At 38.9% G+C, this 15792-nt stretch overlaps 1 protein-coding gene across 9 annotated transcripts in view; it reads left to right on the forward strand.

Moving 5' to 3' along the window:
- Zfand4 (zinc finger AN1-type containing 4) overlaps window positions 1-15792 on the forward strand; it is an 88127-nt gene that overhangs the window by 52728 nt on the left and 19607 nt on the right. For 8 of the 9 annotated variants that reach the window (XM_026788206.1, XM_026788212.1, XM_013353085.2 and 5 more), the window contains 2 exons: window positions 7925-9103; window positions 9659-9713. In XM_026788206.1, coding sequence (XP_026644007.1) covers window positions 7925-9103; window positions 9659-9713 — 1234 coding nt within the window. The remainder of the gene's footprint in view (window positions 1-7924; window positions 9104-9658; window positions 9714-15792) is intronic. The other variant, XR_003378483.1, reaches the window with a different exon arrangement.

The following is a 15792-nucleotide window of genomic DNA, read 5'->3' on the forward strand; positions in this document are numbered from 1 at the left end:
ATAGCAGCATTGTTTGTAATAGCCAGAACCTGGAAACAACCTAGATGCCCTTCAATGGAAGAATGGATGAAGAAAGTATGGAATATATACATATTAGAATACTACTCAGCAGTAAAAAACATATCTATTTTTAAAGAATATGTAACATAAATCACTTTTCTATCCTTAGTCCTGCTGATGTATTTGTGTCAATGCCATGGTTGCTAGGAGCATTTTACTGAAGTTTTCCCATACCTTTTGGCTAGTTGCATATCTTAATAAATTCCCCCAGGAAAGGAAACACTTGTACGTATTGAATTTTCAGAAATCTAAAACTTAAGAAAAAACCTTAAGTGATAATTTGAAGAGTACTTTCAGGGATCATTTCTATAACTGGTGATGATTTATTCAGATAAGAAATGTTTGGGGCTTTAAACAGTGTTGTTCTGCCACTGCTTTTTATACTGAAGTGAAAAGTCATCTTGCCAATGCACCGGACTTTTCTTTGCAAATGACTTCATTTTTAAATTTCATGTATCTGCCTGTCTTAGTTAGTGTTCTATTGCTGTGAAGAGGTGCCGTGACCACAGCAGCTCTTATAAAAGAACACATTACTTGGGGTTTGCTTACAGTTTCAGAGATTTGGTCCATTGTCATCATGGTGGGGAGTATGATGGCCCACAGGCAAATATGGTGCTGGAGAAGTTCAGAGTTCTACATTCGGATCTTCAGGCAGCAGGAAGAGAGAAACACTGGGCCTGGCTTGGGAGCCTCATAGCCCACCTCAAGTGACACACTTCCTTCAGCAAGGCCACACTTCCTTCAGCAAGGCCATGCCTCCTAATCCTTTCAAATAGTGCCATTCCCTAAGCAGTCAAATCTATGAACTATAGGGGCCATTCTTACTCAAACCACCACACCCCTCATACTTAGTTTTATTTTATTTATCAGGTTCTTGCTGTGTACCCAGACTGGCCTTGAAATTACAATTTTTGAGATTACATGTGTGTGTTATCAGGTGATGTTGGTTTTTGCCCTGCTCTTACGCCACTTCCCTCTCACTCACTTCTGGTCGTGGATCTTAAACCTAGAGCCTCACACAGGCTAGGCAAGCACTGTGGCACTGAGCTACACCTCCAGCCCTGGCTTTTGTCTTTTAAGGGTATGACTAGAAGATACTCTTGGTCAATTTCACTGAACACTTTTGCCCTTTCAACATGAAGTACTTCACCATTATTTATTTTTCTCTTTTTTTATTTTTTAAATTAATTAATTTTTAAAAAGTTATCTTTTCTCATTTTACATACCAATCCCAATTCCCACTCCCTCCACCTTCCTCCCCAGCCCACCTCCATCCATTCCTCAGAGAGGGTAAGGCTTCCTTCCCATGGGGAGTCAGCAAAAGTCTACTACATTGCTTTGAGGCAGAACCAACTACGTCTAGGCTGAGCAAGGTACCCTCCAAAGAGAATGAGTTCCAGAAAGTCAGTACATGCAGTAGGGATAAATCCTGATCTCACTGTCGGTGGCCCCACAGTCTGCCCCAGCAATACAACTGTCACCCACATTTAGAGGCCTAGTTTGATCTGTGCTGGTTCCTTCACTGTCAGGCTGGAGTTGGTGAGCTTCCATTAGCCCAGGTAATCTGTTTCATTGGGTGTCCCCATCATGGTCTTGACCTCTTTGCTCATATTCTCACTCCTCCCTTTCTTTAACTGGATTCTCGGAGCTCAGCCCAGTGCTCCAGTGTGGATCTCTGCCTCTGCGTCCATCAGTTGCTAGATAAAGGTTCTGTGATGATATTTAAGGTAGTCATCATTCTGACTACAGAGCAAGGCCAGTTCAGACACCCTCTCCACTATTGCTTAGGGTCTTAGCTGGGGTCATCCTTGTGGATTTCTGGGAATTTCTCTTGTGCCAGGTTTCTTGCTTGCCCCATAAAGGTTCTCTCAATCAAGATATTTCTTTCCTTGCTCTCTGTTTCTGTCTTTCCCCCTTCTCAACTATCCCATTCCCTCAAGTTCTTCTCTCCTTCCCCTTCTCTTCTCCTCTTCCCCGTCCACCTTCTCTTCTCCCCCATCCCCACGCTTCCAATTTTCTCAGATCTTCTCAATTTCCCTTTCCCAGGGAATCTATGTATGTTTCTCTTAGCGCTCTCCTTGTTACTTAGCTTCTCTGGGGTTGTGGACTATAGACTCTTTATCCTTTGCTTTACAGCTAGTATCCATTTATGAGTGTACATACTTTTGTCTCCCTGGGTCTGGATTACCTCACTCAAGATGTTTTTTTTTCTAGTTTATCCATTTGTGTGCAAATTTCAGAATATCATTGTTTTACCACTGAGTAGTACTCCATTGTGTAAATGTACCACATTTTCTTTATCCATTCTTCAGTTGAGGGGCTCTAGGTTTTTATGAACATCTGAATTTTTACCATTATTTCTTATAACTTGTTAATTTTATGATGTTTAGCTTTATGTTTCATTTTGTTTGTAGGGAACTTCCTTTATATGTAAATGGAGACTATCCTTTCCTGGACACCCAAACCTGAATAAATCACAGAAAAGCTATATTAATTACAACACTGTTTGGCCAGCAGCTCAGGCGTATTCCTAGCTAGCTTTTATCTTAATTTTAACCCATTTCTATTATTTTATATTTTCCCATGAGGTTTGTGGTTTGTTACTTCACATCTTACTTCTTGGGCTGCTGCTACATGCCTTCTTTCTTCCTGCATTCAGTTTAGCTTTTCTGCCTAGCTATGTTCTGCCCTGCCATAGGCCAAAACAGATTCTTTATTAACTGTTAGTAATAAAATATATTAATAGCAAACAAAGGGGAATCAGGCATCATATATATATATAGGTCATATATATATATATGTTAGGACTTCATTTTATAGTAACTTTTTTGTTATCTTTTAAAATTCTTTGTGTTTTATTTTCATTCTTTTGGATGTTTTTATACCTTTTCTTAGTACTCTTGATTAAATGTCTTGTTGAATCTGGTTTTCTTTCTGTGTGTCATGGTTTAATTTTCATTTTGAAATGATTTCATTTTTTACTGATTACATCTAAGCTTGGCAAGCTTATATAGTGCCTTCTAATTTTTTGTTCATTGTGTCATGTTTGTGGGTTTATGATCTGATTTATTATTTTAATATTATCTGCAAAAGCTGAACATGTTCCTGTAATCCTCACACGGTAGAGGCTGAAACACTAGTTCTAGACCAAGCTTGATTTACCCTTTCTACAAAACCAAACAGGCTAGGGAGATTGCTTGTTGGCTAAAGTGCCTGCCATGCAGAAATTCTTTGGTAGAGTTTTTGGGGTCACTTATGTACACTATCATATCATCTGCAAATAACTAAAGTTTGACTTCTTCCTTTCCAATTTGAATCCCCTTGATCTTCTTATGTTGTCTTATTGTTATTGATAAACTTCAAGAACTATGTTGAAAAGATATGGAGAGAGTGGATAGCCTTGTCTTGTTCCTAATTTTAGTGGAATCGCTTTGAGTTTCTCTCCATTTAATTTGATGTTAGCTGTCGGCTTGCTGTATATTGCTTTTATTATATTTAGATATGATCCTTTTATCCCTAACCTCTCCAAGACCTTTATCATGAAGGGGTGTTGAGTTTTGTCAGATGCTTTTTCAGCATCTAATAAAATTATCATTTTTTCTTTCAGTTTATTTATATGATGGATTACATTGATAGATTTTCTTTTTTTTTTTTTTTAAATTTTTTTTTATTGAGAAAAGGAAAAAAACGAGTTTCCACCTCCTCCCAGCCTCCCATTTCCCTCCCCCTCCTCCCACCCTTCCCCCCCTCCTCCAACCCTTCTCCCCCTCCACCCACTCCTCTCCCCCCTCCCTCTCCTCCAGTCCAATGGGCAGTCAGGGTTCCCTGCCCTGTGGTAAGTCCTAGGTCCTCCCCCCCTCCGTCTATATTTAGGAAGGTGAACATCCAAACTGGCTAGGCTCCCACAAAGCCAGCACATTAAGTAGGATCAAAACCCTGTGCCAATGTCCTTAGCTTCTCATCAGTCCTCATTGTTTGCCATGTTCAGAGAGACCAGATATATCCCATGCTTTTTCCGTCACAGTCCAGCTGGCCTTGGTGAGCTCCCAAAAGATCAGCTCCACTGTCTCAATGGGTGGGTGCACCCCTCGTGGTCCCGACTTCGTTGTTCATGTTCTCCCTCCTTCTGCTCCTCATTGGGACCTTGAGAGCTCAGTCCAGTGCTCCAGTGTGGGTCTATGTCTCTAACGCCATCCATCCCCAGATGAAGGTTCTGTGATGATATGCAAGATATTCGTCAGTGTTGCTATAGGGTAGGGTCATTTCAGGTTCCCAGGAGCCCAAGCCGAGGTCCCCATTTAGTTCCCTGGACAGTGAGGATAAAGAACCTGAAATTGATAGATTTTCATATGTTGAACCAGCCCTGCATCTCTGGGATGAAGCCTACTTGATCATGATGGATGAGTTTTTGATGTGTTCTTGGATTCGGTTTGCCAGTATTTTATTGAGAATTTTTGCATCGATGTTCATGAGTGAGATTGGTCTGTAATTGTCTTTCTTGGTTGAGTCTTTGTGCGGTTTTGGTATCAGGGAACTGTAGCTTCATAAAAAGAGTTTGGCAATGATTCTTCTGTTTCTATTATGTGGAACACGTTGATGAATATAGGTATTAGCTCGTCTTGAAAGTTCTGGTAGAATTCTGCACTAAAACCATCTGGCCCTGGGTCTTTTTTGGTTGGGAGGTTTTTGATGACAGCTTCAGTCTCCTCGCGGCTTATAGGGCTATTTAAATTGCTCACCTGGTCTTGATTTAATTATGGTATATGGTATCTATCTAAAAAATTGTCCATTTCTTTTACATTTTCCAATTTTGTGGAGTACAGGTTTTTATAGTAAGACCTAATGATTCTCTGAATTTCCTCAGTGTCTGTTGTTATGTCCCCCTTTTCATTTCTGATCTTGTTAATTTGGATGTTTTCTCTCTGCCTGTTGATTAGTTTGGATAAAGTTTTGTCTATCTTTGATTTTCTCAAAGAACCAGCTCTTTGTTTCATCGATTCTTTGTATTGTTTCCTGTATTTTATTGATTTCAGCCCTCAATTTGATTATTTCCTGTCTTCTACTCCTCCTGGGTGAGTCTGTTTTTTTTTTTCTAGAGCTTTCAGGTGCGCTGTTAAGTCGCTAATGTGAGCTTTTTCTGTTTTCTTTATGTGGGTACTTAGTGCTATGAACTGTCATCTTAGCACTGCTTTCATAGTATCCCATAGATTTGGATATGTTGTGCCTTCATTTTTGTTGAATTCAAGGAAGATTTTAATTTTTTTCTTTATTTATTCCTTAACCCAGGGGTGATTCAGTAGTTGACTGTTCAGTTTCTATGAGTTTGTAGGCTTTCTGGGAGTAGTATTGTTGTTGAATTCTAACTTTACTCCATGATGGTCCGATAAGACACAGGGGGTTACTCCAATTTTTTTGTATCTGTGGTTGTTTGCTTTGTTACCGAGTATGTGATAAATTTTAGAGAAGGTTCCATGAGGTGCTGAGAAGAAGGTATAATCTTTTGTGTTTGGGTGGAATGTTCTATAGATGAGGACATGGATTCAACTCTCCAGAGCCCACATAAATAGCCAGACATGGCGGCCTGCATCTGTATAACAGCAGCAGAGACAGGCAGCTCCCAGGAGCTCACTGGCCAATCAATGTAGTAATATTAGTGAGCTCCAGCTTCAGAAAGAGACCCTGTCACAAAGAGCAAAGAAGGCAACAATTGAGGAAGATGCCTGTATCAACCTCTGTGCATGCATACACATGTACTTGCACACATATAGCTACATGTACATATATCTCACACATTGATAAATAAAAATACAAATAATAATGTAAATATGTTTAATTTAGATTGGAGTATTGTGGTGAAGGTTTCTTCTTCTGTGTTACGTTTGGGGAGAACTCATGTATCTAAAATGCTCTTATTCTCACTTTCCATTTTATTCTAATATGGAGGTGTTGCCCCTTTTCTCTTCTTATAACTTTACTTAGGTCCTTGTTAAGAGTTATGGGTTAATACATAAAGTAAGGGTGTCATGTAGGGAGGTCATTTATTTCAAGAGCACTCTTTTTGTGTTTGTTTTTAACCACTGACAGTCCCAATGCATGGAAGAATAGGTGGATCTCCTGATTCTGTTATTTATATTTTTTCCTCTATACCCCTCTCTGCCTAAGTAGAGCCTCCTTAAAACCTAACCATTAGTATAGATCCCAAGCCACTTCAGCTTGTTTCCTTGGGCTTCTCCTTCTCTTAGCCTATTTTGATATCCCAGATACTAATTTTTTTGCATTTACACAGGTGGGATTTTCTCTTTTCTGGGTATATATGGTTCCTAGGCTGTCCTACCTCTCTCCTTTCTTCTTGAAGTTCTATGTTCTTGCATGTCACCACAGGCATATGCTTTGCATATGAGCCCCCTGTATTTTATTGTTTGCAACTTTATGGCTTATTTGAATTTTATATTTTCTCTCTCTCTCTTTCTCTCTCTGTTTGCTGATGATTTGGGCCATGGGTAATTTTATTAGCTTGTATTGTTGATCTCTTTGGGTGTCTCTGTGTTATCTGGGAGTATACATGTTACTATTTAGGTTTTGGCAACCTCCATTTATGAAAAATTACTTTTCATAGATATTGCTGCAGGTTGGCAAGACAATGACTTCAGGATAAAAGTGGGCATAAGAACTAGCTTCCCTTGGCAAGGGACTTACATCTATCCAGGCTTTCTAGCTCTCCTTTTCTCCACTGGTACCTACTAAATTTTCAGTATGTATTTCTTATAGGCCAGGAGGTTGGAATGTCATCCTGTGTTTACTAACCATCCCTGTGCTTAAGGCTCCTCTCTTGAGCTCTCGACTTCACTCTTTCTGTGATAACTGCTATGTAAACTTTTTGTGCTGGCAGTGGCGGGCAGGTCCTGTCCTTGGTTTCCCGACACACTAGGCTCATGGATATAGTATGCACATTCACAGCAAAAGGAAACAAAAGAAAAATTAACAGAGGGAAAAACACATGGATCCAAGTTCAGGTGAAGCAGGCACAGGCATTTTGGAGGCCTCTCCCAAAGCCATCTTAAGACAGGCTTGATTTCTCTCAGTGAGTAGTGACAACACATGTAGAATCTCAGCTCTTGGGACTCCATTAGCAACAATGGACAAGGGGGTTTTCTCTTTTTTTCTGTTTATAGGCTTGTTCCTATGTGCACCCTCTGCCTGCTATGTATATGTACACTTCAGACTCAAAAGAAAAGCAGTTGCTCATTATAAACTTTCCCAAGCAGTTGAGGCACAGCTACTGTGATGGGTTTGGCTAGGAGCCTTTCCTGAAATGGAAGTCCATAGAAACCAACAAAGGGCTAGCCTTTTCAAGGGCAGCAGTTAAATGCTGTTAGCTTTTTTTCTGAGTACCTATACACATTCATCTTTCTAGGAAAAATGCCATATCTCATATAGCCAACATTTTCTTCTTAGCAAAAGCCCGAGAAAAAATTGTGAGGAAATAAAACAAAATTATTTTTCTTTAAGATCTTCAGAAAATAATGCTCAATAAAGTAATATAATAGATCCTTAATCATAATCTTTTAAGATTTTTAATATTTTAAAGCATTTCCTTGTTGTTTTGTATTGAGAAGACTCATCTTGTGGCCTAGGCTGGCATGGAGTGGATTCTGTAAGCTAGGCTGGCCTCAAACTCATGACAGACATCTTGCTTCAGCCTCTCAAGTGCTAGTATGATAGGTGTGGCACACCACACCGGCTTTTTTGAGCGCTGTAAATTGAGGTAACAAAAATGCCAATATGGTAAGTGCCGTTTCTCCACTGAGTCTTGCTGCAGGGCAAAACTATGTTGAGGAATTACCTGTGCACTCTTTTCTTGTAGCCTAAGAAAGTTGTCAAAGTAAAACCTCGTCCACCGGTAGAGCCTCGACCTCCTAGCAGTTCCACGGCAGCAGCCCGGCACAGACTGCTACGAGTCCTGCCTCACATCGGGCAGTCTTGTCTACCTTCTCCTGGGAATGCCTATCTCCCCGAAACATCCAGGAATGCAGCTGCAAGTTGTGCAGCAGCTCAGGCTCCAGCTGATAGACCAGTATCGTCTCTCAGGAATGAACTGCTGAAGGAGGACGATAATTGGGAGATTAACACACTGTCTCATCCCACGGGTAGCATCAGGCTGCTACCTCAGATGACCCACATAGAACTGGAAAACGACAAAGAGCTTGCAGATTCCGTACTTCATCTTGGATCACCCCTGCCTAGACGGACAAAGCACCTTCCAGGGAACCTGCCCTCTAATAATGAGGATGATATCGTCTTATTTCCTCCACCAGAAGAATGTATATCTGAAGAGTTGCTCCTGCCTGAAGTAGGTCCATTTGCTCCATTTGCAGAAGGAAATGGTGTCGAGGAGAGCAGTGGTATAGAAGGCATAGGGAAGGTAACTCCAGAGTTCCCACTCTCTAAAGGAGATAGAGGGCTGAGAGCGGCAGAGCAGCCTCTGAACCATGTGGCAAGAGTGTTGAGCAGTGACCCAGTAGACAATGCAGTTCTTAACCACCGAGAGTCGAGCTCTCACAAGAACAGACTCCTGTCGCCACTTCTCTGTGCTGCACCAGTGTCACTACATAATTCCCTGGTGAAGCCACAGAGACAGTCGAAATGTTTGGAGGCTGGCAACCCCTCAGCGCCTGCTTCTCAAAACGCCCTGCGGGAATTGGACATTCGAACCATTGCCGATTCTTCTTTCTCTAGGACTGCTCGCTTCCGTGCTGTTAAAGTCGATTCGCCTGGGAAAAGATCTGATGTTATTTCCAAAGTCGAAGCTCGAGATATCACAGAAATGGCTAACAAAGCTTCCAAAGAGCCTGTTGGTTGTGTAAATAATAATGGATTTTTGGCGTCACTGGCAAGGAGTACAAGCAGAGACAGTTTGCAGAACACACGTGGGACAGGGAGGCTTCGATCCTCTGGAATTGGGTTGTCTACAAACTTCCAGCACTTTCAGGATGAAAACATTAGGAAAAGTTCTCCCCAGTCAGAACCTACAGAATTTTTTCTAGTAAGTATTTTCTTTTCAGTTGATTTTTCTAGTTTTGTAAGGAATGACTATTTGAACTTCAGGCTTTTATTTACATAAATAAAGATACCTACACTTGTTTTTCCGTACATTTCACTAAAATATTTATCTAATTTGTAGGAAATATATTTGATGATTGTTCTTTGATTTTTTGAGACAGGTTTCTCATGTAGCCCAGGCTGGCCTGGTACTTTGGGGATGACCTTGAATTCTGATTCTGCTCCCAGCTCTTAAGTGCTGGAATTACAGGCATTACTGCCATGTTCATTGTTATTCTGTAGTTTTCAGTGGTACATAGTTTCAATAAGGCTTTCTCCAATGACAAGACTCTTATCGAAACCATCAAATTTTACTCATTTAAGGATAAATAATAAGCACAAGAAGATTAGATTCCACGTTAATTTAAACAAGAATAGAATAATTTACAATGGATGCCCATCAGCATATTCTATTTAGTAATAGAATACAAATATGTGATGTTTGATGATCTATTCTGCATTGACTCACCTCTGTAGGTGTTTTGTGTTTTAATTGTAGTCTGCTCGTGGTATTGGAATGAGTGGAAATAATGCAGCAGCAGGGAAAAGAGTAGGTAAGCTACAGCTAACTTTGGAAACAACGTTAAGAATCACGTTAACATTCTGTTGACTTTTCAAGGCGAGATGGAAAGAACGTTCTCTGTGGTATGTACAGTGTAAACTCTCCTAAACATTTCATTTCAGAAAATAACTTGTGACCTGACTACAAGGGTAGCACATGTGGAAAGAAAACTATCTCCAGTTGGTATTTCTTGTCTGGAGCACTGTAGTCTCTGAAAAGACAAGTCTTAGATGAATGAACACCTTTACTGGTGGCTGGTCATTTGAAAAGTATAGTGGGTTCTGATTGGGCTCTGTGATGTGTTTGGTATTTCTGTCTAGTATCAAGGGAGTGGTAAGAATCTCTTTTTGATGAACTGATTATTTCTGAACAAAGAAAAGGATAATCCCTAGGACCAGTCCTTCCTATATACAGTAGCAGGAACAGCTCTAAAGTAATACATTCTCCCAGTGCTAGCTTGCTGAAGATGCATGCCTTGACTGCCTGTCATGGTCCAGGAGGAAGGAGATCTTTAATATCTCTTCCTTTTATGTTTTAATCCCTAAGCCAGTGGTGGTAAAGTCACCCAAGGTATGCTGTCTGTAGCTCTGGAGTTTCAAAAATAATTTTCTATCCTGTGGACTTTTTTTTTTTAAAGAGACACATAGGATTGTTTCCCTTTTGCTTGTAAGGCCTGGAAATATAAAGTTCTGATATATTCATTTACATTTTAAAAGATTTTTAAACTCTCATTGTGGTAAACTGTATATAAAAATATATAAAAATTCTTCTTAACTATGTGTTTGTTGTTGATTGAGACAGGACCATGTGTAACCTAGGCTGGCTTTAAACCCAGTACATAGCTGATGGTGGCCTTGAACTTCCATTCTTCTGTTTCTACCTCCGCGTGCCCTGCTCAGTATTTTTTTTTTTTGAGACAGGGTCCTACTCTGTGTCTTAGGCTCCCACGATCCTCCTGCCTCAACCTATCAGATACTGGATTCCCTGCATATGCCACTAATCCTGGCCTTTAATCATTGTTTTGTTTTGTTTTTCAATGATGCCGTTTTTTTCATCATTTTTAATTGTAGCATTTAAAAATGTTCTGTAGCATTAAGTACAGCCACATGCTGGGCAGCCGTGACCACATTCATTCCTAGTTTTCTGCAACTCTTCAGAGTTTTTTGCCAGGCCATTTTTTTTTTTTTATTCATTGGATATCTGGCAAACTAGATGGCATGTACCTATGGTTGTAACTAATGGGAAAGCTGAGGCTGAGAAACAGAGGCAGGAGGATTACATAAACCTAGTGAGGTCTTGTCCTAAAGGTATCAAAACAAACACAACCGTAATACTACAAAAACTCAAACTCTCCTCCTTTTCTACCCATTACAGTCTCTGGCAATTGTTATTTTATTTATCTCCATGGTTTCTGACTTAAATACCTCATAGATATTATTTGTCTTCGTGGGAAGTCAGACTTTACTGATAATACCTTCGGGGTTTATTTATGTTACTGCATGTGTCAGAATTCCTTTCTAAGGCTCGTGAGATCCCATTGTTCACATAGACCAAGTTTTGCGTCTCCATCCATCAGTCAGTACCACACTGGTTGTACACATTTCAGGTACTGTGGTACTGTGCCACTATGAATGCCGCAAACACACCTTCAGTTATTCTGAGTATGTATGCAATACTCAGTAAAGTAAAATTGTTGAGTCATATACATTCTAGTTTTTGATTTTTTTAAAAAAAAATCACAGAATTGCTTTTCTGTATCACGTTACAGTCTTACTAACAGTATATATTGAGTGTAGTTTCTCTACATTCTTGAGAGTAGTTTGTTTTCTGACTTAGGCTTTTGTTGTTTTTCTACTTGCTATTGGAATGAATATGAGATGCTATGTTGCTGTGTTCTATACTTGCTTTTCTGTAATAATGAGTGATATTTATTCCCTAATTAGTGATGCCATTTGCATAATATACTTATTGGATATTTGTCTATTTTTGGAGAAATACATATTTCTGTTATTTACTTATTTTTGATTCAGATTAGGTTTTTAATTGAAGTCCTTATTCTATGAATGCCTTTTTTTCTCTTAAAAACATCTTTAGAGAGCAAGCCAAATGTCACAGCAGGTAAAAACACTATCTGCCAAGTTTTATAATCATCTATGTATTTTAATTTTTGAGATAGGGTTTCTCTCTGTAGCTTTGACTGTTCTGGAACTTGTTCTGTAGACTAGGCTGGCCTCAAACTCATACAGATCCATTTGTCTCTGCCTCCCAAATGCTGGGATTAAAGACATGAGCCACCACTGCCTGGCAAGCTTTATAGTCTTAATTCAATCCTCAGCACCCACATCATTGAAGGAAAGAATCAACTCCGGCAAATGTCATCTAACCTTCACATGCATGTTGCACATGTGTGCACCCAAATACAATTAGTAGATGGAAAAATGTTGTTGGTTGTTTTTATTCTTTGTTCTTTGGCTCTTTTGGGGGGCCTCGACCCAGCTCCCAAATAAATCACACTGAGGCTTATTCTTTCTTATAAATGCCCAACCTTAGCTTGGCTTGTTTCTAGCCAGCTTTCTTAACTTAAATATCCCATATACCTTTTACCTCTGGGCTTTTATCTTTCTCTGTTCTAAATACCTTTCTTTACTTCTTATCTGTGGCTGTCTGTGTAGCTGGGTGGCTGGCCCCTGATGTCTTCCCCATTTGCTTGCTCCCTCTTCTTCTTCTTCCTAGATTTCTCTTCCTATTTATTCTCTCTGCCTAGCAGCCCCACCTATACTTTCTCTGCCCAGCTATTGGCTATTTAGCTCTTTCTTAGACCAATCAGGTGTTTTAGACAAAGTAGCACAGCTTCACAGAATTAAATAAATGCCATGTAAAAGAATGCAAACAATCTTTGCATCATTAAACAAATGTTCCACCACATAAAAAATGTAAAACGTCTTAAACCAATATTCTACAATGTAAGAAAACTTCTTTAAAAAAGAAAACATGTACAAGTTGATGTGCAAGTTTTTAGTTTAATTTTAATCAAGTCTAATTTGTCTGTTTCTCCATTGATAACCATCCTTTGATGTCATATCCAAGAAATGCCCAATCCAATGTTTGCTGAAAGTGTTTATCAACTGTAGAAGTTTCCTGATAGTTTTAAAGGTCTTTTTATGTATAAAATTTTATCATCTGAAAATAAAGATACTTCAGTTGTTTTATCTATAGTTTAGGCTTCAAGTACTCTACTGAATTGGTTTGGAGAGAGTGGACATCCTTGTCTTGCTCTTTAGTGGAAATTCTTTGAGTTTAGATTGATGTTGACTGTGGGATTGCTGTCAACTGCCTTTGTTATATGTTGAGGTATGCCCCTTGTCCCATACCTTAGCATGAAAGTGAACATTGAGAAGACTTGGTATAAAAGTAAACATCAAGAAGACTGAGATACAGCACATGGGATGAGTGCACAAGGATTTTAACATTGTAATAAAGAATCTGAACCTCAAGCAAACAGTCAACTTTGTCTATCTGGGAGGAAACCTCAGTTCAAAGGAGAAAACTATTTCAGACGTCAAGAAGTGGATAGGGATAGCGAGGGCTGCATTCCAGGCACTAGAAAAGGTTTGGTCAGGAAGAGACATAACAACAATAAAATTACAAGTGTATGAGACACTTGTCTTGAGCTGCCTTCTTTACAACTCTGAAACCTGGACAATGAAATGCTTCTCAGAACAGTGGCTGTATGTGCTCGAGATACCAGGTCTCAGGAGGATTCTATGTGTTACATGAAAAGATAGGCTGCACAATGATGACATTAAGAAGCAGCCCCATCTACAGAAGGAAGTATAAACTACAGGGTACAGTAACGGCTCTTGAGGTACTTTAGTCATGTTATGAGAATGAATGACGGCAGATACCCGAACATAGCACTGCTTGGAGGAGGAGTGCACAGGATAAAGGCGATAAGGAAGGTCCAAAAAACACTGGATAGACAGCATAAAGGAAGACTGTGGAGGCTTGGGTATGACAATAACACAGGCATCTAGGACTGCCCAGGATAGGAACAACTAGAGAACCACCATAAATGGTCTGCCCATGCTTGCTTACTCATAGCTGGGGCATAAGTGATAAAATGATGATGTCCCTTGCATCTCTCAGGGCTTCTTATCAAAAAGGGATGTTGGATTTTGCCAAAGGCCTTTTATGCATCTAATGAGATGATCATGTGAGTTTTGTCTTTCTATCTGTTTATGTGGTAGATTATTGATTTATGTATATTGAACTATCATTACATCTTTAAGCTGAAGTCAGTTTGATTGTTGAATAATCTGTTATGTGCTTTTGAATATGATTTGCAAGTATTTTATTGACAGTTTTTACTTCTTTGTTCATAAGAGATATTGGTCTATACTTTTCTATTTTTGTTGTGTCTGTGGTTTTAGTTTCAGAGTAATAGTGACTTCATAAGAAAAGATTACAAAATATTCATTGAGTTTCTGTTTTACAGAATTAAAAGAGTATTGATGTTAATTCTCCTTGTATGGTCTTATGGAATTCTGTGTGGAATCCATCTGGGTCTGGACCTTTTCAAGACTTTTAATTACTGATTCTCTTTCTCTTGGGGTTTTGGGTCTGTTTTAATTGCTTATTTGATCTTGATTTAACTTTAGTAGTCACATGTATCGAGAAATTCATTTCTTACGAGTTTTAGTTACTGGAATACAGATTTTTAAACTTCTTTTGGAGTCTCTGAAATTTCTTGGCATTTATTGTAATGTCTCCATTTTTATCTCTAATTTTATTAATTTGAATATTCTCCATTTCAGTTAATTTGAATAAAGGGTTTTTCAATCTTGTTGATTGTTTTAAAATAACCAACTATTAGTTTCATTGATTGTTTATATTGTTTTGTTGTTATTGTTTCTTTTTAATTAATTTCAGCTCTGTTTTTATTTCTTTCTGTCTATTCTTTTTGTGTAATTTTTTTTTTAGTTTTCTAAAAATGTTTTGGTTTAAATTTTATGAGACAGGGTTTCCCTGTTTAAGAGCTCTGGCTGTCCTGGAACTTGCTCTGTAGACCAGGCTGGCCTCAAACTCTCAGACCCACCTCTGTGTTGGGATTAAAGTTGTATACTACCACCACTTGGTCATTGGTTGTTATAGGTCTATTTAAATTACTGCATTTTTATTTAATTTTTGTAGAGCATATATCTAGAAATGTGTCCATTTCTTTTATATCTTTCATTTAGTAAAATACATATTTTGAAGTTTCTCTTTATGAATTTTTTCAATATCTATTGTAATATTTGTCTTCCCATCTCTGGTTTTATGAATTTGATTATTTTGATTAAGTTGGCTAAAGGTTTGTCAATTTTGTTAATCTTTTCTAAGAACCAACTATTCCAATCACTGATTTTTGTTGTTGTTCTTTTTATTTCTGTCTTATTATTTTCAACCTTCTTTGGCTGGATGATCTGTCTCCACTACCTTTCTTCAACAGCTGATATTCCATATTCTATTTGATCCAATCTACCCGTAAGGCTTTCGTCTGATAATTGTGTTTCATTTTTCAAGTTTCTTTTATTTGGATTTTTATTTCAGCTTGGCTTTTCTTCAGAGATGCTTTCTTTATCAAATTTTATTTTCATGTCTTGAGTTATTTTTATTATCTCAGTCATCTGTGTTTTCAGCCTTCATTCCAACTGGGTTCAGGTTGCAAAATGCCATGAGGTCCCAGGGAGGCCTTGTGAGTGGCTGGTAGGAGGGTTTGAATCTATGGGAATACTATCTGGGGTTCTGGGTCGCAGGACATCACATGGGGTAACCAGAACGGAGTGGCTGACATGTGAACAGACTCTTTTGGAGGGTATTAGCTTTATTGTTTTGCAGTTGTTCTAACCTCCATTTGTTGAAAAGACTGTTGTTACCCATTGAATGGTCTTGGCAACCCTGTTAAAAAATGGTTTGGCCATAAAACCAGACTCTCTGAATATGGTGGACAATGAGGGCTGCTGAGAAGCCAAGGACAATGGCACTGGGTTTTGATCCTACTTCATGTTCTGGCTTTGTGGGAGCCTAGCCAG

The sequence above is a fragment of the Microtus ochrogaster genome, unplaced genomic scaffold (genome assembly GCF_000317375.1).
Source record: "Microtus ochrogaster isolate Prairie Vole_2 unplaced genomic scaffold, MicOch1.0 UNK1, whole genome shotgun sequence".
NCBI lineage: Eukaryota > Metazoa > Chordata > Mammalia > Rodentia > Cricetidae > Microtus > Microtus ochrogaster.